General features: G+C 46.8%; 2 protein-coding genes across 2 annotated transcripts; one reads left to right on the top strand and one right to left on the bottom strand.

The window, feature by feature from the left end:
- Nucleotides 1-3,860: 3,860 nt before the first annotated feature.
- LOC129830305 (BLOC-1-related complex subunit 6-like) lies at nt 3,861-13,254 on the top strand. Its single transcript, XM_055892785.1, has 6 exons — nt 3,861-3,943; nt 4,736-5,382; nt 9,068-9,443; nt 9,887-10,056; nt 10,458-10,541; nt 10,663-13,254. The coding sequence occupies exons 2-6, from the start codon at nt 4,747-4,749 to the stop codon at nt 10,786-10,788; spliced, it is 1,392 nt and encodes a 463-aa protein (XP_055748760.1). The 5' UTR covers nt 3,861-3,943; nt 4,736-4,746; the 3' UTR covers nt 10,789-13,254.
- Nucleotides 13,255-14,728: 1,474 nt separating this feature from the next.
- On the bottom strand, nt 14,729-17,137 carry LOC129829387 (hyaluronidase-1-like). The gene is made up of 4 exons (XM_055891051.1): nt 16,542-17,137; nt 16,042-16,434; nt 15,836-15,934; nt 14,729-15,733 (listed from the first exon to the last, which is right to left on the bottom strand). The coding sequence occupies exons 1-4, from the start codon at nt 17,085-17,087 to the stop codon at nt 15,233-15,235; spliced, it is 1,539 nt and encodes a 512-aa protein (XP_055747026.1). The 5' UTR covers nt 17,088-17,137; the 3' UTR covers nt 14,729-15,232.
- Between the last annotated feature and the right edge of the window lie 6,796 nt (nt 17,138-23,933).

A 23,933-nucleotide genomic window follows, 5' to 3' on the forward strand; every position in this document is an offset into this window, starting at 1 on the left:
AGGAACTCTGGAGCTCTGTCAGAGGGACCATCGGGCTATTGGTCACCTCCCTGACCAAGACCCTTCTCCCCCGATTCCTCAGTTTGGCCGGGTGGCCAGCTCTAGGATGAGTCTTGGTGGTTCCAATCTTTAGATGTTTGGGGCTACTGGTCAACCATGATGTGCAGGAAGAATCCAAGTGTCACTGAACTAGCACACTTGCCAGAGTCTTTAGGGTGTCTATAGCTAGGTTTCCATCCAATTGCCTACAGATTTTCATGTCCATCTTCATAAAAACAATATGTCATTTCAGAGTTTCCTTAAGGAAAACATGACTGTGAAGATTTTCCTTTACCGGACATTTGATAAATGTAATGGACATCCATATCCTACTTGGCCTAGCCAGCCATCAATAAACAAGGGATGTTGGCCAAATGAGCCACATTGACGTGTCCTTAAAAACAGCCTATAACAAATTACAGGGGGGGGTTTAGACTACTTTCCTAAAACAATAATTGTCCACCTCACGGTTCAGCTGTCAGAGATTTGAGCACTAAATGTATCAGGGCATTGCATGCAAAGGCCTATAGGCTTAGGTATCTACTGTATGATATTCATATTTTAATAAATGTACAGTGTACGTCAAAAGTTTGGACACAGCTACTCATTCAAGGGTTTTTATTTTTTTGACTATTTTCTACATTGTAGAATAATCGTGAAGACATCAAAACTATGACATAACACACATGGAATCATGTAGTAACCAAAAAAGTGTTAAACAAATCAAAAAATGTGTATTATTGAGTTTCTTCAAAGAAGCCACCCCTTGCCTTGATGACAGCTTTGCACACTCTTGGCATTCTCTCAACCAGCTTCATGAGATAGTCATCTGGAATGCATTTCAATTAACATGTGTGCCTTTTTTAAAGTTAATTTGTGAAATTTCTTACTTCTTAATGCGTTTGAGCCAATCAGTTGTGTTGTGACAAGATAGGGGTGGTATACAAAAGATATCCCTATTTGGTGAAAGACCAAGTCCACATTATGGCAAGAACAGCTCAAATAAGCGTGAAGGAGTGAGTGAAGGATGCTTTGTTGCGAAATAGGAAGCCGATTCTAGATTTAATTTTGGATTGGAGATGCTTAATGTGGGTCTGGAAGGAGAGTTTACAGTCTAGCCAGACACCTAGGTATTTGTAGTTGTCCACATATTCTAATTCAGAACCGTCCAGAGTAGTGATGCTGGATGGGCGGGCAGGTGCGATCGGTTGAAAAGCATGCATTTAGTTTTACTTGCATTTAAGAGCAGTTGGAGGCCACGGAAGGAGAGTTGTATGGCATTGAAGCTCGTTTGGAGGTTAGTTAACACAGTGTCCAAAGAAGGGCCAGAAGTATACAAAATGGTGTTGTCTGCGTAGAGGTGGATCAGAGAATCACCAGCAGCAAGAGCGACATCATTGATTTACACAGAGAAAAGACTATTCCCGAGGATTGAACCCTGTGGCACCCCCATAGAGACTGCCAGAGGTCCGGACAACAGGCCCTCCGATTTGACACACTGAACTCTGTCTGAGTAGTACTTCGTGAACCAGGCGAGGCAGTCGTTTGAGAAATCAAGGCTGTTGAGTCTGCTGAAAGGATGTGGTGAAAGCCTTGGCCAGGTCGATGAATACGGCAGCACAGTATTGTCTTTTATCGATGGCTGTTATGATATCGTTTAGGACCTTGAGCGGGGCTGAGGTGCACCCATGACCGGCTCGGAAATCAGATTGCATAGCGGAGAAGGTACGGTGGGATTCAAAATAGTCGGTGATCTGTTTGTTAACTTGGCATTCGAAGACCTTAGAAAGGCAGGGTAGGATGGATATAGGTCTGTAGCAGTTTGGGTCTAGAGTGTCTCCCCCTTAGAAGAGAGGGATTACCGTGGCAGTTTTCCAATCTTTGGGGATCTCAGACGATATGAAAGAGAGGTTGAACAGGCTAGTAATTGGGGTTGCAACAATTGCGGTAGATAATTGTAGAAAGAGAGGGTCCAGATTGTCTAGCCCAGCTGATTTGTATGGGTCCAGATTTTGCAACTCTTTCAGAACATCAGCTATCTGGATTTGGTTGAAGGAGAAATAGGTGAGGCTTGGGCAAGTTGCTGTGGGGGGTGCAGGGCTGTTGCCCGGTGTAGGGGAAGCCAGGTGGAAAGCACGGCCAGCCGTGCAAAAATGCTTATTGAAATTCTCAATTATTGTGGATTTATCGGTGGTGACAGTGTTTCCTAGCCTCAGTGCAGTGGGCAGCTGGGAGGTCGTCCTCTTATTCTCCATGGACTTTACAGTGTCCCAGAACTTTTTGGAGTTTGTGCTACAGGATGGCAATTTCTGTTTGAAAAAACTAGCCTTTGCTTTCCTAACTGCCTGTGTATATTGGTTCGTAACTTCCCTGAAAAGTTGCATAACCCGGGGGCTATTCAACGCTAATGTAGTACGCCACGGGATGTTTTTGTGCTGGTCAAGGGCAGTCAGGTCTGGAGTGAACCAAGGGCTATATCTGTTCCTGGTTCTACATTTTTTGAATGGGGCATGCTAATTTAAGATGGTGAGGAAAGCACTTTTAAAGAATAACCAGGCATCCTATACTGACGGAATGAGGTCAATATCCTTCCAGGATACCCGGGCCAGGTCGATTAGAAAGGCCTGCTCGCTGAAGTGTTTTAGGGAGTGTTTGACAGTGATGAGGAGTGATGAAAATTGTTCTCTTGAGGACTGGCAAATTGCATCCCAAATAAATGCTTCACAGAGTCTAAGTAACATTCACATCTCAACATCAACTGTTCAGAGGAGACTGCATAAATCAGGCCTTCATGGTCGAATTGCTGCAAAGAAACCACTACTAAAAGACACCAATAAGAAGAAGAGACTTGCTTGGGCCAAGAAACACGAGCAATGGACATTTGACTGGTGGAAATCTGTCCTTTGATCTGAGTCCAAATGTGAGATTTTTGGTTCCAACCGCCTTTGTGAGACGCAGAGTATGTGAACAGATGATCTCCGCATGTGTGGTTCCTACCGTGAAGCATGGAGGAGTAGGTGTGATGGTGTGGGGTGCTTTGCTGGTGACACTGTCTGTGATTTATTTAGAATTCAAGGCACACTTAACCAGCATGGCTACCACAACATTCTGCATCAATACGCCATCCCATCTGGTTTGTGCTTAGTGGGACTGTCATTTGTTTTTCAACAGGACAATGACCCAAAACACCCCTCCAGGCTGTGTAAGGACTATTTGACCAAGAAGGAGAGTGATGGAGTGCTGCATCAGATGACCTGGCCTTCACAATCACCCAACCTCTACCCAATTGAGATGGTTTGGGATGAGTTGGACCGCAGAGTGAAGGAAAAGTACTCAGCATATGTGGGAACTCCTTCAAGACTGTTGGAAAAGCATTCCAGGTGAAGCTGGTTGAGAGAGTGCCAAGAGTGTGCAAAGCTGTTATGAAGGCAAAGGGTGGCTAATTTGAAAACTGTGAAGTGCTCAGCATATGTGGTAACTCTTTCAAGACGGTTGGAAAAGCATAAGAGCGAATGTAAATGCGAGCATAAGAGCGAGGGAAAAAGTGGCACTACCGTCCCCTGTGCCACCCCAAAAAAAACACAAAACCCCTCCCCAGTAACGTCCCTAAGTACACAGGCGTGATTTACTCTGCTTGATTGAATTCAATTAAATACAACTTAATTTTGAAATTCTTTAGTAATTACAAGTATTATTGGTTTAAATTATAGTTATGAAACATAACATCTTACTACTGCATATTATCATCATGTGAGACATTTACTGTGATGAGTTATGCCTATAATTGTATCCATCATTATGCGGAACTATTGCGCTTTCTACTACAGGTTGTGTGGAAGAATTTACAGAGCAGACTCGACCCAGTTTCCTGCTTGACTTACATCTCCAGGAAAGAACTACAGTGGTAAGTGTTAATTTATTTGGTTATGCTAAAAACTGGCAAATATTTTACTTTCCCGAAAGTAATAAATCGAAATAAGTCTTATCACTCATTGCTCTTGACACGGAATAAAAAGGGAACTTCAAACAAGTTAAAATTCAGAGGCCTGCCTGCTAGCATCGACAGCTAGCTAGCCTGCGAGCTAACGTCATGTGACTGATTGCAAGCTTATGTCTGATAATGACAGCAATATGTCAACTTGCTTGCTAGATGTTGGGACCGTTATTTATTATTTATACATCGTTAGTCAGATGGTACTAACTGCTAATAGTTTTACTGTTTCCTGCTCCTAGCTAGGTGTAACTAGTCACACTGATAGCCAGCTACTGGTGCTAGCTAACCAACGTCATATAAACACAGGCGCTGTTGGAAGTTAAAGATATTCTTATGTCACGTATTGTACAGTCACTCGACCTTTGATCATTTTGTTTTCTTGTGTTTGTTGGATTGCATTGAGCTGCAAAGTTGTATTGGTGACAGTTTAAGTTGGTGGGTCTTCCGATGTATGCTTGTAAACTGGCTAGATTACCTGCAAGAGATGTGCTATCCAACCAGGTACAAGACATGAATAGAAAACATATCACACACAATTCTGAAGTCTTTCTCCCAACCCTCCTTCAAAGCAAACCCCACTAACAAAGAACAACTGGAGCCCAGGGTGAACAAGTTGATGTGCAATGATTTGTAGAGTCAGACCCAGTTGTATGCATAGGGAGAAGAGTGTGTCAGTTGTTATCTGACATGTATTTTATGCAGCAGGTGGAGGGATGAGCCTCTTCCCTGTGATTGGCACAGGTGTGCCGGAAGCAGCCAATGGGGTGGATACACCAGCCTCCCCTGGATTGTGTAATGTGAATGGCCCGTACACCCACGCCCCTAATACCCCTGCACAGCTCCTGAAGTTTGGGGGTAGGGTGCCCTGTCCTGGGCAGGGATCCCTTGATGAGACTGAGAACTGTGTGGATGGGGAGAGCGCATGCGATGGACAAGAAAACCCCATAGACATTTCTCACAACTCCACGTCCCATTCAGACACACAGCAACACACCGACACGTTCCCAGCCCACCCCTCCCTCCCCACTGCCACATGCACAGCAGACACAGAGCCAGACCCACACGAGCCCCCCAAAGACATGTCCCTCACTGGACCCTCCCAAACAGGTATGCCCCTAAACAAGACTCTGTCTGGAGACTGGCAGCACACAGGCACTCCATCCAAAGACACAGCCCCAGAGGGGGACACTCACAGCGCAGACAAAAAGCAGTCCGAGACAAAGCACACAGAGCCTTCTAGCTGCTGTGCTGCAGAAACAGAGGAGGAAAAGGAGGTGGAAGAGGAGGAGTGTGAAAAGGATGGCAAGGAGCAGCATGCAGGAAACACACAGGCTGAAGTCTCAGCTGAGGTGAGTTTGCCATACTGACTGCTACTGCTCCTGTACATAATTGTTCATGTTAAAGTGCCAGAGCCAACAGCTCAAGAATAGTACTTAATTACATTTGAGTCATTTAGCAAACACACGTCTAATTGTATTTGTCACATGCCCTGAATACAACAGGTGTAGACTTTACAGTGAAATGCTTACGTACAAGCCATTAACCAACAATGCAGTTAAAGAAATAGTGAATAAAATATTTACTAAATAAACTAAAGTAAAAAAAATTGAATTAATCAAACTATAACACAAATGTACGTAACAATAACGAGGCTTTATACAGGGGGAACCGGTACCGAGTCAATGTGCGGGGGTACAGGTTAGTCGAGGTCATTTGTAGAGTGACTATCCATATAAACTCAGCAAAAAAAGAAACGTCCCTTTTTCAGGACCCTGTCTTACAAAGATAATTTGTAAAAATCCAAATAACTTCACAGATCTTCATTGTAAAGGGTTTAAGCACAGTTTTCAATGCTTGATAAATGAACATGCACCTGTGGAACGGTCGTTAAGATACTAACAGCTTACAGACGGTAGGCAATTAAGGTCACAGTTATGAAAACTTAGGACACTAGAGGCCTTTCTATTGACTCTGAAAAACACCAAAAGAAAGATGCCCAGGGTCCCTGCTCATCTGTGTGACCGTGCCTTCGGCATGCTGCAAGGAGGCATGAGGACTGCAGATGTGGCCCGGGCAATAAATTGCAATGTCCAAACTGTGAGACGTCTTAAGACAGCGCTACAGGGAGACAGGGCGGACAGCTGATCGTCCTCGCAGTGGCAGACCACGTGTAACAACACCTGCACAGGATCGGTACATCCGAACATCACACCTGTGGGACAGGTACAGGATGGCAACAACTGCCCGAGTTACACCAGGAACGCACAATCCCTCCATCAGTGCTCAGACTGTCCGCAATAGGCTGAGAGAGGCTGGACTGATGGCTTGTAGGCCTGTTGTAAGGCAGGTCCTCACCAGACATCACCGGCAACAACGTCACATATGGGCACAAACCCACCGTCGCTGGACCAGACAGGACTGTCAAAAAATGCTCTTCACTGACGAGTCGTGGTTTTGTCTCACCAGAGGTGATGGTTGAATTCGCGTTTATCGTTGAAGGAATGAGCGTTACACCGAGGCCTGTACTCTGGAGCGGGATCAATTTGGAGGTGGAGGGTCCGTCATGGTCTGAGGCGGTGTGTCACAGCATCATCGGACTGAGCTTGTTCTCCTATTGAGTACGTCTGGGACCTGTTGGATCAGAGGGCTAGGCCCCCCCCCCCCCCCCCCCCCCCCCCAGAAATGGGAGCTTGCAGGTGCCTTGGTGGAAGAGTGGGGTAACATCTCACAGCAAGAACTGGCAAATCTGGCGCAGTCCATGAGGAGGAGATGCACTGCAGTACCTAATGCAGCTGGTGGCCACACCAGATACTGACTGTTACTTTTGATTTTAACCCCCCCCCCCCCCCCCCCCTCCTCCTTTGTTCAGGGACACATCATTCCATTTCTGTTAGTCACATGTCTGTGGAACTTGTTCAGTTTGTCTCAGTTGTTGAATCTTGTAATGTTCATTCAAATATTTACACATGTTAAGTTTGCTGAAAATAAACACAGTTGACAGTGAGAGGACTTTTTTTTTTTTTTGCTGAGTTTATAAAAAACATTGAGTAGCAGCAGTGTAAAAACAAAAGGGTTGGCCATTTGTGTGGGTGGCCATTTGATTAGTTTAGTTGTTCAGCAGTCTTATGGCTTGGGGTAGAAGCTGTTAAGGAGATTTGGCTCTCCAGTACCGCTTGCTGTGCGGTAGCAGAGAGAACAGTCTATGACTAGGGTGGCTGGAGGCTGACAATTTTTTGGGCCTTCCTCTGACACAGCCTAGTATATAGGTCCTGGATGTCAGGAAGCTTGTCCCCAGTGATGTACTGGGCCGTATGCACTACCCTCTGTAGCGCCTTACGGTCGGATGCGGAGCAGTTGCCGTACCAGGCGGTAATGCATCCGGTCAGGATGCTCTCGATAGTGCAGCTGTATAACTTTTTGGGGATCTGGGGACCTGAGGGGGAAAAGGTGTTGTCGTGCCCGCTTCACAACTGTGTTTGGTGTGTTTGGACCACAATAGTTTGTTGGTGATGCTGATACCAAGGAACTTGAAACTCTCGACCCGCTCCACTTCAGTCTTGTTGATGTTAATGGGGGCCTGTATGGCCGTCTTTTTCCTATAGTCCACAATCAGCTCCTTTGTCTTGCTCACATTGAGAGAGAGAGAGAGGTTGTTGTCCTGGCACCACACTGCCAGGTCTCTGACCTCCTCCCTATAGGCTGTCTCATCCTTGTCTGTGATCAGGCCTACCACTGTTGTCGTCAGCCAACTTAATGATGGTGTTGGAGTCGTGCTTGGCCATGCAGTCGTGGGTGGTGGGGGAACAGGGAGTACAGGAGGGGACTAAGCACGCACCTCTGAGGGGCCCCAGTGTTGAGGATTAGCGCGGCAGATGTGTTGTTGCCTTCCCTTACTGGCCTGTCAAAATCCAGGATCCAGTTGCAGAGGGAGGTGTTTAGTCCCAGGGTCCTTAGCTTTGTGGGCACTATGATGTTGAATGCTGAGCTGTAGTCAATGAACAGCATTCTCACATAGGTGTTCCTTTTGTCCAGGTGGGTTTAGACTGGGCATCCAGCTTGTGGGTGGGTTTCCCTTTTGTAGTCCAAAATAGTTTTCAAGCCCAGCCACATCCGACGAGCATCAGAGCTGGTGTAGTAGGATTAAATTTTATTCTTGTATTGACACTTTGCCTTTTTGATAGATCGTCTGAGGGCATAGCGGGATTTCTAATAAGTGTCCAGATTAGTGTCCCGCTCCTTGAAAGCGGAAGCTCTTGCCTTTAGCTCGGTGTGGATGTTGCCTGTAATTCATGGCGTCTGGCTGGGAAATATACGGTCACTGTGGGGACGACGTTGTCGATGCACTTATTGATGAAGCTGATGACTGAGGTGGTATACTCAATGCCATTGGACGAATCCCGGGAACATATTCCAGTCTGTGCTATCAAAACAGTCCTGTAGCGTAGCATCTGTGTCATCTGACCACTTCTGTATTGAACGAGTCACTGGTACTTCCTACTTTCGTTTCTGCTTGTAAACAGGAATCAGGAGGATAAAGTTATGGTCAGATTTGCCAAATGGAGCATTTTCTTATTTGCTTATGTCCTTTTTACAGCTCGTTGAGTGCGGTCTTAGTGCCGGCATCGGTTTGTGGTGGTAAATAGACTGCTACGAATAATATAGATAGTGTGGTCTACAGCTTATCATGAGGTATTCTACCTCGGGCGAGCAATAACTCAAAACTTGTTTAATGTTAGACATCGCGGACCAGCAGTTATTGACAAATAGACACACACCCCCGCCCCTCGTCTTACCAGACGTAGCTGCTCTGTTCTGCCGAAAAACGGAGAAGCCAGCCAGGGTGACTTACAATTAGTGCATTCATCTTATGATAGCTGGATGAGACAATATATCACAATCGTAGCAAGTACATTTTCCCTCGATAAAGTAGTTATCAGCAAAGTGTATTTTGAATCCATTGAGCAGTGCAGCATATTCATATGTCCGGAGGATCTTGAGGATTGTCATATGTGTAAGACTGACACTTTCCGTCAGTTTACAGAGGAGCCCTCGGCAGCAGCTCCCAGCCCCAGCTCTGCCCCAGCCGAGGGGGGGGAGTCGTCAGGCAGCAGCCCTTGTCCGCCCCACGTCATGGCCCAGGTGCGCGTGCGGAACGTCCCAGAGCGGGAGCGCATCGTCCGGGGCATGCAGGACAGTAAGAGCCTGGACGAGATCAGCCAGGCATGCATCAGAGTGGCCCGGGGTGGGGGTCGGGGGGGCCAGCCAGAGGGCCGCAGGGCCACCATCTCCTCTGCCCTGGAGCTGGAGGGAACAGTCAGCCACGATGGGGACCTGACCCACTTCATCTGCCGCAACCTGGAGCAGAAGATCAAGATGAGCTCCAAGCCCAGCCTGGACTGTGACTGTGACTGTGAGTACCAGCACCGGGGGCCCGGGATGGGGGATTGGCTAATTAGTCATTAGGTACCAAACAGAATAAAAAATATTCAATTTTTTTTTTTTTAAGGACAAACAGGGAGACCATCTGAACTTGTCGAGTAAGACATTTCTGTTTTCTGTTGAAAAAGATTTAGCTAACAGTGGGCCTGAATTACGACCCTGGTGATCAGTAAAATGGTAATCCACACAATACCTTTTCTGGTGTTATTTCAGTGATACGTCAGTGTTTTGAAGTTGCAGTTGAAGACCGAGTTCCAAATCGAATCCATCCACCCTTCCCCTCTCTAGTGATTAGATTAGCACCCGCAGGAAGGGTGGAAGGACTCACACAGCAGTTTGGTTTGCTTTGCAGACTGTCGGTTAACGTAACTTCCGGTCTGTGTGCGTGCATGTTTCTTTTCTTTCTGTGTCCAGCGGACTGCTCAGGTTCCATCAGCAGCAGAGGCCGTGGGTCGTCGTCGCGGCGGCCGGCTGACATCCCTCCCATCGACCCTGCTGTCTTGGCGGACCTGCAGAGACACACAGAGGAAGTCGCCCACAGCGTGGAGCTAATGATGCGCAGCCTCAACGGAACCATCCAGAATGTACGTGAGCTCAGTTTGTTCACACCACACACACGTTTCTGTATTTAGTTCTGTATTACATTTGTACTGCTCTAGGGTTATTTATTGCTTGGATAACCTTGTCTACTATTACCTATTGATTAATTTTCCATTCTTTATGCGCTGCCCACATCGTCTGAAGAATTATCACTGTGAATCAATGTATATTTTGTTTGCGTGTCAATTAATCCCGCAATTGATTGGGTTGCCAGCTGGCAATTTTGACACGCAAATAAAATGTCATTAATTTATTCATTCACACACATATACTCACTCAAATACTTCTGATCTCCCTGCTGTCCTTTTAGTAATGCTCTAATTGTAAGTTGCCTGGAATTCATGTGTCTGCGATATGCTGTATGTCTTTATCTTTGTGTGTCCAGATGACAGCGCTGAGTGTGGGCTACATCCAGACGTATAGAGACTCTGTGGACAGCCTGGGGGAGTCTGTGGACATGAGCATAAAGGTGAGAGAACAGATAGCTTGGCCAGACATGAATGGAAGGATGAGCAGTGAATACTGATCGACAGTCCCAGATGCTTCTTGTCATAAGTATTATGTGCTGATTGTAGCGTGTGTGTCCATAGGGAATGTACACACTGATGGCGCGCTGTGAGGAGCTGGACCGCTCCATGCAGCCCATCCACACTCTGGCCGCCCAGATCCGGGACATCAAACGCACCCTGGATGCCCTGGAGGCCATCTGCAAGTAGCCCCTCTCCCTCCCGGACTCTCTTACCTGGAAACCCGTCCCCGAGAGATCCTCTTCTACTGCAGACCCTTTTCTAACCTAACGACCCCCCTCCCTCCATACCGCCCTCCTGGAATCACTGCTACTAATCATGCTAGCTTCATGGATGATCCGCTCCTCCCCCTCCCCATGTAGACGTCATGCTTCAAACCCCTCCCCCACCCCGGTAATGCTTGCTCGGGCTAGGAGCCCCTCCCCCTGACAGAACTTGAAGGAAACGGAGCACTTGATGCTTCTCTTATTACCGTCCGACCCACCTGGTTCAGATTGTATTAACTGCTGCTGCCCACACGGGGGCACTCTCTCTCTCTCATATGGAGAGGGAGCGTTAGGAACAGATGAGATGGTTTAGATGTTAGTCACTTCTTAGGCAGGTTGCTTAAACTAGTGAGACGAGACACAGGTGAGGGTGTGGGGGTACATATGTTGTATAAGTCCCTCCAGATGTCATGTTACATACCTGTTACCAACCGAAAGCCATTCCCTGCGGAGCTCTCCTCTCCGATCCCGAGATAATGTGTTGCGCTTTACGAGACTGTGGTACCTTCTGTCATTTCACAGGTTGGCTGGTAGGCCTACCTACTTAGTACCTACCTGTCTTAATATGGAACATATCTATTTTGCCTAAATAGTGTTTGCCATGGTGAGAGGTTGTGGACAGCCCTTACATGTAGTGTGCCGTTACTGGCTTGTACCATGAATGACTTGAATGCTACCCAATGTCATCAGATCTGCAGAAGCCCCACCTAGACGAGAAGGCAGCACCCTCACACTGGATATACAGTGCCTTCGGAAAGTATTCAGACCCCATGACTTTTCCTACATTTTGTTACGTTACAGCCTTATTCTAGAATTGACAAAATATTTTTTCCCCCTCATCAATCTACACAAAATACTATAATGACAAAGCAAAAAGAGGTTTTTCGATTTTTTTGCTAATTTAAAAATAAAGTTGGAGCACCTTTGTCAGCGATTACAGCATTGTGTCTTCCTGAGTATGACGCTTCAAGTTTGGCACACCTGTATTTGGGGAGTTTCTCCCATTCTTCTCTGCAGATCCTCTCAAGCTCTGTCAGGTTGGATGGGGAGCGTTGCTGCACAGCTATTATCAGGTCTCTGCAGAGATGTATGATCGGGTTCAAGTCCGGGCTCTGGCTGGGCCACTCAAGGACATTGAGAAATGTCCGGAAGCCACTCATGTATTGTCTTGGCTGTGTGCTTAGGGTCGTTGTCCTGTTGGAAGGTGAACCTTCGCCCCAGTGTGAGGTTCTGAGCGCTCTGGAGCAGGTTTTCATCAAGGATCACTCTGTCCTTTTTCCGTTCATCTTTGCCTGAATCCTGACTAGTCTCCCAGTCCCTGCCGCTGAAAAACATCCCCATAGCATAATGCTGCCGCCACCATGCTTCACCTTAGGGATGGTGCCAGGTTTCCTCCAGGTGTGACGCTTGGTATTCCGGCCAAAGAGTTCAATCTTGGCTTCATCAGACCTGTCATGTGTCTTTTACTGAGGAGTGGCTTCCGTCTGGCCACTACCATAAAGGCCTGATTGGTGGAGTGCTGCAGAGATGGTTGTCCTTCTGGAAGGTTCTCCCATCTCCACAGAGGAACTCGAGAGCTCTGTCAGTGGCCATTAGGTTCTTGGTCACGTCCCTGACCAAGGCCTTTCTCTCTGATTGCTCAGTTTGGCTGGGCAGCCAGCTCTAGGAAGAGTCTTGGTGGTTCCAAAATTCTTCCATTTAAGAATGATGGAGGCCACTGTGTTCTTGCGGGATCTTCTTTGCTGAAGGAATGTTTTGGTACACTTCCCCAGATCTGTGCCTCGTCACAATCCTGTCTCTGAGCTCTACGGACAATTCCTTTGACCTCATGGCTTGGTTTTTGCTCTGACGTGCACTGTCAACTGTGGGACCTTATATAGACAGGTGTGTGCCTTTCCAAATCATGTCCAATCAATTGAATTTACCACAGGACTCCAAGTTAAAGAAACATCTCAAGGATGATCAATGGAAACAGGATGCACCTGAGCTCAATTACGAGTCTCATAGAAAAGGGTCTGAATACTTATGTAAATGAGGTATTTCTGTTTTGTTATTTTGGGATATTGTGTGTAGATTGCTGAGGATTTTGATTTATGTAGTCCATTTTAGATTAAGACAACAAAATGTGGAAAATGTAATGTGGTCTGAATACTTTCCGAAGGCACTGGAAAGGAGGGATGGGCTGTGGGACTATAGACTTTGGGGGGATGCATGTTTCACTGGGGAGGTAGAGATGGCCTCCTCTCTCTAACTGCTCTTTATCTCTGTACAATCAAAAGCACCTCTGTACATATCTCTTTCTGTAACAAAGAAATAATTGAGCTACCCTTCGTCCTGAGTGTATATTTTCAGAAGAATAACACAATAAATTTACATGAGCTGCAAAAAATAGCTGTCTGATTTGTTTCTGGATGTGGTTTTGATGACATGAATGTATAGATAAAGGACATCTAGGCTGATGCAGGACATCTAGGCTGATGCAGGACATCTAGGCTGATGCAGGACATCTAGGCTGATGCAGGACATCTAGGCTGATGCAGGACATCTAGGCTGATGCAGGACATCTAGGCTGATGCAGGACATCTAGGCTGATGCAGGACATCTAGGCTGATGCAGGACATCTAGGCTGATGCAAGACAGGACATCTAGGCTGATGCAAGACAGGACATCTAGGCTGATGCAAGACAGGACATCTAGGCTGATGCAAGACAAGACATCTAGGCTGATGCAAGACAAGACATCTAGGCTGATGCAAGACAAGACATCTAGGCTGATGCAAGACATCTAGGCTGATGCAAGACATCTAGGCTGATGCAAGACATCTAGGCTGATGCAAGACATCTAGGCTGATGCAAGACATCTAGGCTGATGCAAGACATCTAGGCTGATGCAAGACAGGACATCTAGACTGTTACAGGACAGCTAGGCTGATACAGGACAGGGCATCTATGCTGAATAATGACAGGATATCTAGACTGATACAGGACAGGATATCTAGGCTGATATAGGACAGGACATCTAGAACGATACACGAAAGGATATCTAGACTGATACAGGACAGGATATCTAGACTGATACATGACAGGACATCTAGAATGATACAGGACATCTAGACTGATACAGGACATCTAGGCTGATACAGGACATCTAGGCTGATACAGGACATCTAGACTGATACAGGACATCTAGACTGATACAGGACATCTAGACTGATACAGGACAGGACATCTAGACTGATACAGGACAGGACATCTAGGCTGATACAGGACAGGACATCTACACTGATACAGGACATCTAGGCTGATACAGGACAGGACATCTACACTGATACAGGACAGGATATCTAGACTGATACAGGACAGGATATCTAGGCTGATACAGGACAGGACATCTAGAATGATACAGGACAGGACATCTAGACTGATACAGGACAGGATATCTAGGCTGATACAGGACAGGACATCTAGACTGATACAGGACAGGACATCTAGGCTGATACAGGACAGGACATCGCGGCTGATACAGGACAGGATATCTAGACTGATACAGGACATCTAGGCTGATACAGGACAGGATTTCTAGACTGATACAGGACAGGACATCTAGAATGATACAGGACAGGACATCTAGACTGATACAGGACAGGACATCTAGACTGATACAGGACATCTAGACTGATACAGTACAGGGTGTCTGTACTGATACAGGACAGAACATTTAAACTGATACAGGACATCTAGGTTAATATAGGACAGGACATCTAGATTGATACAGGACATCTAGACTGCATCAACAACATTTTATAGAAAATATGAGTACATTTTTATAGAGGTATGATTTTATTGTAAACGCAATAGCATGACCAGTAAGAATACGAAGGTAAGGGTGAAGTCATTTCAATTGACATGACTGCAGTAGAATGTGTTTACATCGTTCGACGATACCAAGTTGTGAACCATATTACAGGTCCGTCACAACATGGCCATGTGAGCAGTAGAGCTGAGTAGCGTGAAGCAGAAAAAGGGGGGAAAAGTGTGCCGATAAACAAAAATGAGTTGTAAAAAGGAACATCCAGTACTGCAATGGAAGGAACTGAATACACACAACTGTTGACGAGAAATGACGACAATGTTAACCACGAATCCTATGAATAAAAGATTTTTTGTTTGATCTACTTCACGTTCTTAGTTGTATAGACAATAAAAACATCCAGAGTCTCAAATAGAATAGTAGTCTCTGTTCACAACAATTCTTTGTTCAAAATAGAAACACCTCTCAAGAGTTTCTGTTCCACAAACATTTCTTATACACTGGTACGACAGTGTCTTTAGCCCACTGAGCCCCGACCTGATAATCCAGCAGGTTGGTCAGAGGTTCAGGCATAAGTCTGTGTTCAGACTTAGAGCTGTGGCTAATACCAGCAGTAGAGGGAGGAGAGGTGCCGTGAGTGATGGTCCGCTGTGGTCTGACAGAGCGAGGGTGGGCCTGGTCTCTTGGTTCAGCTCACTCGACAAGGGGGCATTCAGGGTGGGGGGAAGGGCTCCCTGTGCCCTGTCCTTGGGGAGCTCCTCGTCGGCGGCTGCCCCCTCCAGGGACTCATACCACTGGCACTGGAAGTCCCTCTTCCAGGCCTCCAGGTTGCCAGGGTCCAGCTGGCCTGTGGCCTGTACCCCCTCCACCTTCCTCTGCGTCATCACGAAGTTGGAGGGCGGCAAGTGCAGGTAGGCGGAGCTCTCGGGTTTGCGGCGCACGCAGCGGCCACGCCCCTGGCACAGGGAGACGCCGCACAGGCGTGCGGCTGTGGTCACGTTGACGGCGTACAGGCCCAGGACCTCACGCACAAACGTGGCCAGCTCTGAGCAGGCTCTCTGGGGGCAGACAGAGGTGAAATGTTTTCATTCACAGACCCAGTTACAGTTGTCTGGCTGACTGAATGTATGTATGGAACATTGAAGAGATGTGTACTGTACCTGAGTCCTTGTAGAGAAGACGCCTTGATCTTTCTCCCAGAGGACAACCCCTGCTGCCCCCATGGCAGCACTCTCACCAATGGTGTTGACCAGGTCCACCTAATGGAACATCACTCAGTTATACACTGGTTACAGAGCCAACAGACAAAGAGAAACCACTTTCAAAAACATGGTAACATCTACTTCCACCCAACACTATCTCTCACCTCAGACAGAAAAGTATTGGTCGATGTATAGACACTCCTGACCAATGGGAACACAGGAAGGTCGTAGGCGGCCCCGGCCAAGCTTGCCACTCTCAGTGCCTCTCGGATCTGATTGGACGTGTACAGTCTGGCCCCTGAGGTCCCACCCTGCAGCTTCTCTAGTGTGAGGGCGGGGTAGAGAGCAGAGCAGCATTTCCAGAGCCACAGCAGCTCGTCGTTCAATGCCATCTCGGCGGCGGGACAGCGACCCGTGTAATTGGACAGCAACTGGGCGGGGCCGGAGTTGTAACAGTTGGGGTACGGGGTCACGCCCCACAGAGCCTCGGGGCGGAGCCTCCTCACCTCCCACAGGGTCTCCATGAGGATGGACTGGGACGCTGCCTCAAAGTCCACCTGGGGAACGGGATGACATCATCATTATGAGACAACTGTGGCGTTGAATAACATTTGTTACAGCTGTTTCTCATATTACTCTAAACTGGCATGGATGAGGATCTTACCTGAGACCACTTCTCCACCTCCTCCGTGGTCCAGTCAGGGAAGAAGGTCCTCAGCAGAGCCCTGGAGCCCTCCAGGTAGATGCCCTGTTTCTCACGGTTCCTTCCCCACTGCGGGGACCACTGGCCCCAACGCAGTACCCCCAGGCCCTGGTAGCCTATGGATGGTAGCGCTGCCGCTAGGTCCTCCCCTGTCTTCTGGAGGTGTCCATCCAGTCTGGTGTGTTGGGGAAGGCCTCCGTTCACCGGCTGGTCCTGGTTAGTGTAATAGGGGTACTTCCCCAGAGTGTCCTCATAAAACATGGACACGCGGCCCTCTCTCTCCATCCCAAAGGCTCCTGGGTCAGGTCGTCCAGAACACGCCTTGTTGGGGATTCCCCATAGTACTAGAAAAGGCTGCCCTGGTGACAGAGGGGTGCGTGCCAGCTGTGGGGGACCACCAAGGCAAGGGGAGGTAAGGAGCATCAACCCCTGGAGGAGGAGTGGTAGTAGGGCCCTGTGTGGCCCAGCTCTGAGCCCTGCCCTGAGCTCCAGCTCAGTCCACGCCATGGAGCTGCCTGCTGCCTCTGTGTATCACCACGCCTCCAGGCCCTCACAACCAACCATAGCCCTGGGAACACAACACGGCACCTTCAGCTGTCTACGTGCCAACATTAACATTGCATACCTGTTATCACATAACATTGCATACCTGTTATCACATTACTACATTGTATACCTGTTATCACATTACTACATTGTATACCTGTTATCCCATTACTACATTGTATACCTGTTATCACATTATAACATTGTATACCTGTTATCAAATTATAACTTTGCATACCTGTTATCACATTATTACATTGTATACCTGTTATCACATTACTACATTGTATACCTGTTATCACATTACTACATTGTATACCTGTTATCACATTATAACATTGTATACCTGTTATCACATTATAACATTGTATACCTGTTATCACATTATAACATTGTATACCTGTTATCACATTATAACATTGCATACCTGTTATCACATTATAACATTGTATACCTGTTATCACATTATAACATTGTATACCTGTTACTGAATCATTGTCAACAATAAAAATGAATCGCAAGTCAACAAACAAATCATATTGCCAGGCTGCGCAAGGGCAGCACGGCTGGCCCTTGGATGTACACAGAGATTGACTTCATCACTACTTGTATTTGTGAGAGGTACTGACATGTTGAAATCCCCAAGCTGTCTGTTTAAACTACTAATGAACAGCTCGGACACCCATACATACTCCACAAGACATGCCGCCAGAGGTTTCTTCACAGTCCCCAAGTCCAGAACAGACTTTGGGAGGCACACAGTACTACATAGAGCCATGACTACATGGAACTCTATTCCACATCATGTAACTGATGCAAGCAGTAAAATTTGATTTAAAAAATTTATTAAAATGCCACTTATTGAGCAGCGGGGACTGTGAAGTAACACAAACATAGGCACAGACATGTGCATACACACACAAGATAGCATACGCACTATACACATGGATTTTGTACTGTAGATATGTGGTAGTGGTGGAGTAGGGGCCTGAGGGCACACAGTGTGTTGTGAAATCTGTGAATGTACTGTAACGTTTTTAAAATGATATAAATGTCCTTCATTTTGCTGGACCCCAGGAAGAGCCAGGCAGCAGCTAATCCGTAACAAATACAAATACAAATCCCTAGTCAGTCCCACGTCGCCGCCAGACATTCTCATTGACTCGTGTGATTCTTTTGCAAACTTATTTGGCCTTCCAAGAGTAGGCCTAAAACAACAAAAGAAGAGATGATTGATTGGGTGAATGAGGCGTGTGTGTGTGTGTGTGTGTGTGTGCGTCAGTGGCATCGCCATTAGAGGGGACTAGACTAGAGGAACAGGATGCCTCAAAAAGGTCATTAACAAGAGTTAATTGGATTCATTAGTGCCGCCCATGTTGGCCACGAGGATCTCTAAGACGCTGCTCGCTCTGTAATGATTCTCAGTAATTACTCTGTAGCGTAGCAGAGGGAGCCATGCCAAAAACAACTACAAAAATCAACACTACACTACGATTATTGATCCCAATCGTTACAGCCCTGTGAAAAAACAGTAAATCCGTAGGACCGTAAAATTGTAAATGTGTCCTTTTTTGGGGGTAAAGCTCTAATCCTTCAACAGTAATCTGCTTTTGTTTGTTTTACTGACCAGGCGTGAAGGGGAGGGGACACCACAAAGCATGTGAACATGTAGGATTCTGTGTAAAACGGATTAACTACCATGGTTTTAGAAAATCAGTTAGCCAATATCATGGATAAGAACCCATTGGGCTGTGCTTTCATATATACACTAAGTGTACAGGACATTAGGAACACCTGCTCTTTCCATGACATAGACTGACCAGGTGAATCCAGGTGGAAGCTAGGATCCCTTATTGATGTCACGTGTTAAACCCACTTCAATCAGTGTAGATGAAGGGGAGGAGACAGGTTAAAAAAAGTGTAAGCCTTTGGGGGGGGGGGATAAGGTTTTGAAGTGTCTTTCCTATAACTAGGAGATATAAGTAAGCTAAGGAAATGTTTTTAGTTTTTTGGACACATATTTAACCCATCTTTTTTTTGTTGGCACAGAACGACCTCCGTACTTCCATTCAGTTTTTAAAACCGTCACCAGTTACCTGCAGACGAGTCCTGTGACACAGGTGGGGGTGTAGCATCTCACCTTTCCATACTGGGGACATATTAGTTTGTAGCCCAAACGGTTCGGACGCTACAGATAGAAGTTCCTAACGTTTTGTACACTCGGTGTGTATATTTGTCCCAGCTATGTGGTCGAAAAATAAGGTACCTGTTATTTTGACACATTCAATTCACTCTAATCCAAGTCACTCCCTGCCTTGAAAAAATGACCGGAGTACTACAGTGCCAAACTTAGACCCTTAGGAATCCCCCTCTAAACTTGGCAAAATATACAATGATTCGGGGTGCCTTATGTTGCAGCAAAAAGGTATCCTGCTCTTTCTGTGGAACTTCAATGTGGGAGAGGACGGGGATCATTGAAAAATACACGTTTACGGAACGAGCCAATGTCTCATCCTTCCCAGAGTTTGTCTGAAAGGCTAAAAGGCGCTGTAGAGTGCATGATACGTGCATTCTTTTAGTGTTACTAAGCTAGGTATATCACAGTAAGAGCAGAAGTTCCACATGCAGGGAGAGCACCCCTATCAGCTAGAGACACCATACCACTATATCTCCATTACAGTGGCGTCAGAGGTGGCCTAGGCTCCCTGGCTGCACTGTCTGACAGAAGGTCAAAGGTCTTAGGCTGCAGGTCAGAAGGTCACTCACCTCTGATTTGCTGGTCCGGACAGACGGACACTTCCTGGGTTCACCTGATGCTAGCTAGCTAGCGAAGCTTTGCCGGACTGGGGGAGCAGCGCTGGTCAGGACTATCAGGACGTCAACCGCTCCCAGGGTTTTCAAGGTGGTCAAGGAGAAGATGCGTCTGGTGTCTCCGTATGTAGTATCCAGGTAGGCTTCCCCACAGACAGGTGTCCTAACGCCCCAAGAAGCTTCAACCCCAAGGCATGTACTGTTCTGGCAGCAGGAGGAAGTCAGGGAGTCAGTCAGGTTAGTGTCTGACCAGGGAGACATGGGTGGACAGGTGGTGTGGTGAACTGTAGGGGGGGAGACCCGCGGTAGACAGCCATCCAGCCGGAGAAAGAGCCAGTGTGCAGCAGGGAAAGGAGGGAGAGCCAGAGTAGGTGACAGGAGGCAGGTTGAAGCAACTTCCCCTTCACCAGGGTAATCTGGCTGTAAGCAGGGTCAGTGCCGACCACAACACTCGCATGACCGCCCGTCCTGACCGTAATCCCATAATCCAACGGGAGGACTGCCCCAACGCTTTCCTATTTGCACGGACGGAGCAGCTCACATCTCTCTCCTTCTCTACTGTCTACTGATATATATTTACTTTTTGCCTTTTTCCATTTTCCTTATCTTTCCTCCTTTCTCTATGCTCTTCACCAGTATCGATTGTTCCTTAGTCAGCAGCGAGCTCTGTGTTTCGTTTTCCGTCTTTCAATCCGTTCCACAATTTCATTGGTCTATTTGGGCTTGAACATCAGCACAAAATCTCAAAGGTGATTGCAAGTTCTTTCAATCGCTTTGGTGCAATTTTCACAAGTACGGTGGTACATTTTCACAACGCTCAGTTCAAAACTCACAGCAGATCATCAAAAAGGCTGTTGTTTCAAAACTCTAAGCACATTTTCAGTTGACTAAGTACAACACACACAGTCACTTTTCATCTAGAAATCAGTGTTTCATCTATAAAATACATTGTTTCACATTGCAATACATGTTCATAGAAACTAATTGCTTTTCACAATGTAATGCTCACATTACTTTTGAGATGATTGTTTTGAGTTAAAAATTGACCACATATTTGTCAAAATTACACCAAAGTGATTGCAAAAAACTATAATGGCTACGATTGAGTTTGTCTGTCTGTGGGTGTATCTATTTGCGTGTGTCCATTCGTCCATGTGTGGATTGGCAGATAAGATATTCCTGGCCGGTTGAGAGACCTGAGATTATGAGGGAGAGGGATCTGAGGTGAATCCTGTACTCTGAGGCCCGTCACCATGGAAACAGATCAGCTGGGGTGGGTGACCTATATGACAGGTGGTGGTAGAGGCCAGTGGCGTAAAATACTTAAGTAAAAATACTTTCAAGTACTACTTAAATCGTTTTTTGGGGGTATCTGTACTTTACTTTACTATTTATATTTTTTGACAACTTTGACTTTTACTTCACTACGTTCCTTTGGAAAATCATGTACTTGTTACTCTATACATTTTCCCTGACACCCAAAAGTACTCGTTCGATTCTGAATACTTAGCAGGACAGGAAAATGTTCTAATTCACACAGATGAGACATCTTAGCTTTTTGTACTCAAGTATGACAATTGGGTACTTTTTCCACAACTGGTGGTGTGGCAGATGATTTTAGGACAAGGCGCTGGTAATCGACTCGGGTGGTGGCAGTTCGCAGGTCCGGTGGTGGCGCTACGCCTTCAGGATGACACACAGTTGGAGGCCATGCTTCTATAGTTGTATAAGGTGATGGTTAGGCAGATATAATAGGAGATTAGGACCCCTTTTACATTGTTTCATAGGATATATATGTTGTAGAACATATCCTGTGAGAGGAGCGTTTGTGCATTTCTGTTCACGGTTACAGCTCCAGCAACCTTGGGTTGGTGGTTTGCCGGTTGGGGTAGGTCAGGTTGGTGGATGGTTTAGGTGTTGGTTTTACTTCGACTGACGAAGCTTGCTGCGGTTGTATCCATCGAGTAAAGCGCGAGTAAAGATACTGTGCTCCTTTCAAGTAGCGTGCGTTTTACTCACGTTGAGATTCAATTCCATTTACATGTATTATTGTCCCCAAAGACCAATTCAAACATCAAAATGAGCACAGAATCACATGTAAAACAGCAGAAAGTTGAGGTGATAATGTCCGTTGGTCAAATCTTCTCAGCCATGCTCTCAGTGATGCTGTGACGGCCCCCTCTTGTGGCCACGCTACCACTGAGCTCCCTGTGTATACACCCCCCCCCCCCCCGCCCGCCTGCCAATAGCATTCGAGTTCAGCTGACATTGAAAACTGGACTAAGAGGAGAATTGTTTTCAAGTTACTTCTATTGTGTAGTGTTCTACATGAATCCATCCTGTAGGAATGTAAACCAAATGGAAGAAAATAACATACAAAATAACAATAGTTTGAACACTATTATAGCTCCTAGAAGTTCAGTGTGTTTGAAAATCTAATAGTAACAAACGTGGACCCATGGACATTGACATTGGGAGCTCTGTGAGATTGTACAATTTGAGGGAAACAATTCATTTCCCCACTAAATTATGGCATTGAAGATATATTGCGGCTACCTCCCAATTAGAGGCCTGATAAGTGAAAACAGTTTCCAATCCTTTAAATGATAAAGGGAAAGAAGTCCATAAAATAGTATTAGGTCAAAGTCAATGCCCAACTGTGAATTAACCTGGCAGATACCTAAGTCCTCCTTACTTCACAGTCTGGAAAGGCTCCTTGATGTTGTTTGCACGCTGTCCATAATGAAGGGGGCTGTGCTTTATATCCGGTTGGTTCTCCTCTGTGCCTTTCTCACTCAAACACCCACATGGACAGCCACACACAGCCCCCTTCCAGTACAACTGTCAGAACAACGAGAGGTCTCAGAGGGAAAGAAATGTTTGAGACAACCAATCAAAACGCTTGCACAATTTCTGCGGGAATACTACATTTTACAACAGGCTCCTGTCCAGACCAGTGTGTCACAGCTCTTCTTGCGATATGAATCAAGTGGATCGCGTCAGCCAGGCTAACTGTGAACGCCCTCCTGTGATCAATGTTTCGGGAGCAATGCCTACTGCACTGTTTTTCCCACAGATCAGTCCTACCGAGAGTCCTTGCTAGATGCACATGCCCAGTGAGGCATAGAGGACTGTGGAGCCGGGGTATGTCAGCCAAGGTCGGGCTGCTTGGCCTGTGACCTGCTAGCCGGTGGTGAGGGCCTTCCGTGCTCTGGAGCTGATTGGAGTTGGCAGACCGGACAGCCCCTCAGAAGAACTGGGCTTTGGGCCACAGCTGCAGGCAGTCTCCCTGATGCCCAGAGACAGAACACCTCACACACCCTACCCCTCACCCCCCACCCCTCCTGCCCAAAGCCCTTCCCCCACACAAAACTCCTCAAGTCTTTGAACTGGACCGCTAATCCTCTGCACTCTTCAGGTGGCTCATCCCCATGGCAGCAGGAGTGGGTGGAGTGGAGATTGGTGTAGGGAGGGGAGGAGGTTCACGGTCCAGAATGTGGTGGGGGTGAAGAGGGGCACTGTCAGGGAGGTTGGGCCTGTTAGGGAACCAGAGGACAACGGGGGTGGTTGGACATGGCATGAAACCGGAAAAGGCTCCCACAAAGAGAGAGAGAGAGAGACACATGGACCGGGACAATGCTGCTCTGGATGGAGGGAGAGAAGGAAGAGGTGGGGAGGGGCAGGGACAAGCCAAGCCAGGTCAGTCTGCTTTGATCTCTGTCTTATTTCAAAAAGGATAAATGGAATTAGAGGAGCAGGACGGAGCTGAAGGAGAGGTGGGGGGAGGGAGAACCTGGATCCTCTGCTCTTGGGTGGAGGAGCAGGGGGGATAGAAGGAGTTGGGGTAAGGGAATGGTGTGTTTCTAAGTGCACCAGCCGTGTCAGAGCAAGGAAGGGTAGGGGGAAAGCGTGTCCCAGGAATTTACAAATGAAAAGACAAGGTTTATCTTTTAATGCGATTAAATTTTTCCATTTCACCGCTCTACTAGCAGACAG

This window comes from Salvelinus fontinalis, chromosome 31 (genome assembly GCF_029448725.1).
Source record: "Salvelinus fontinalis isolate EN_2023a chromosome 31, ASM2944872v1, whole genome shotgun sequence".
Taxonomy (NCBI): Eukaryota; Metazoa; Chordata; class Actinopteri; order Salmoniformes; family Salmonidae; genus Salvelinus; species Salvelinus fontinalis.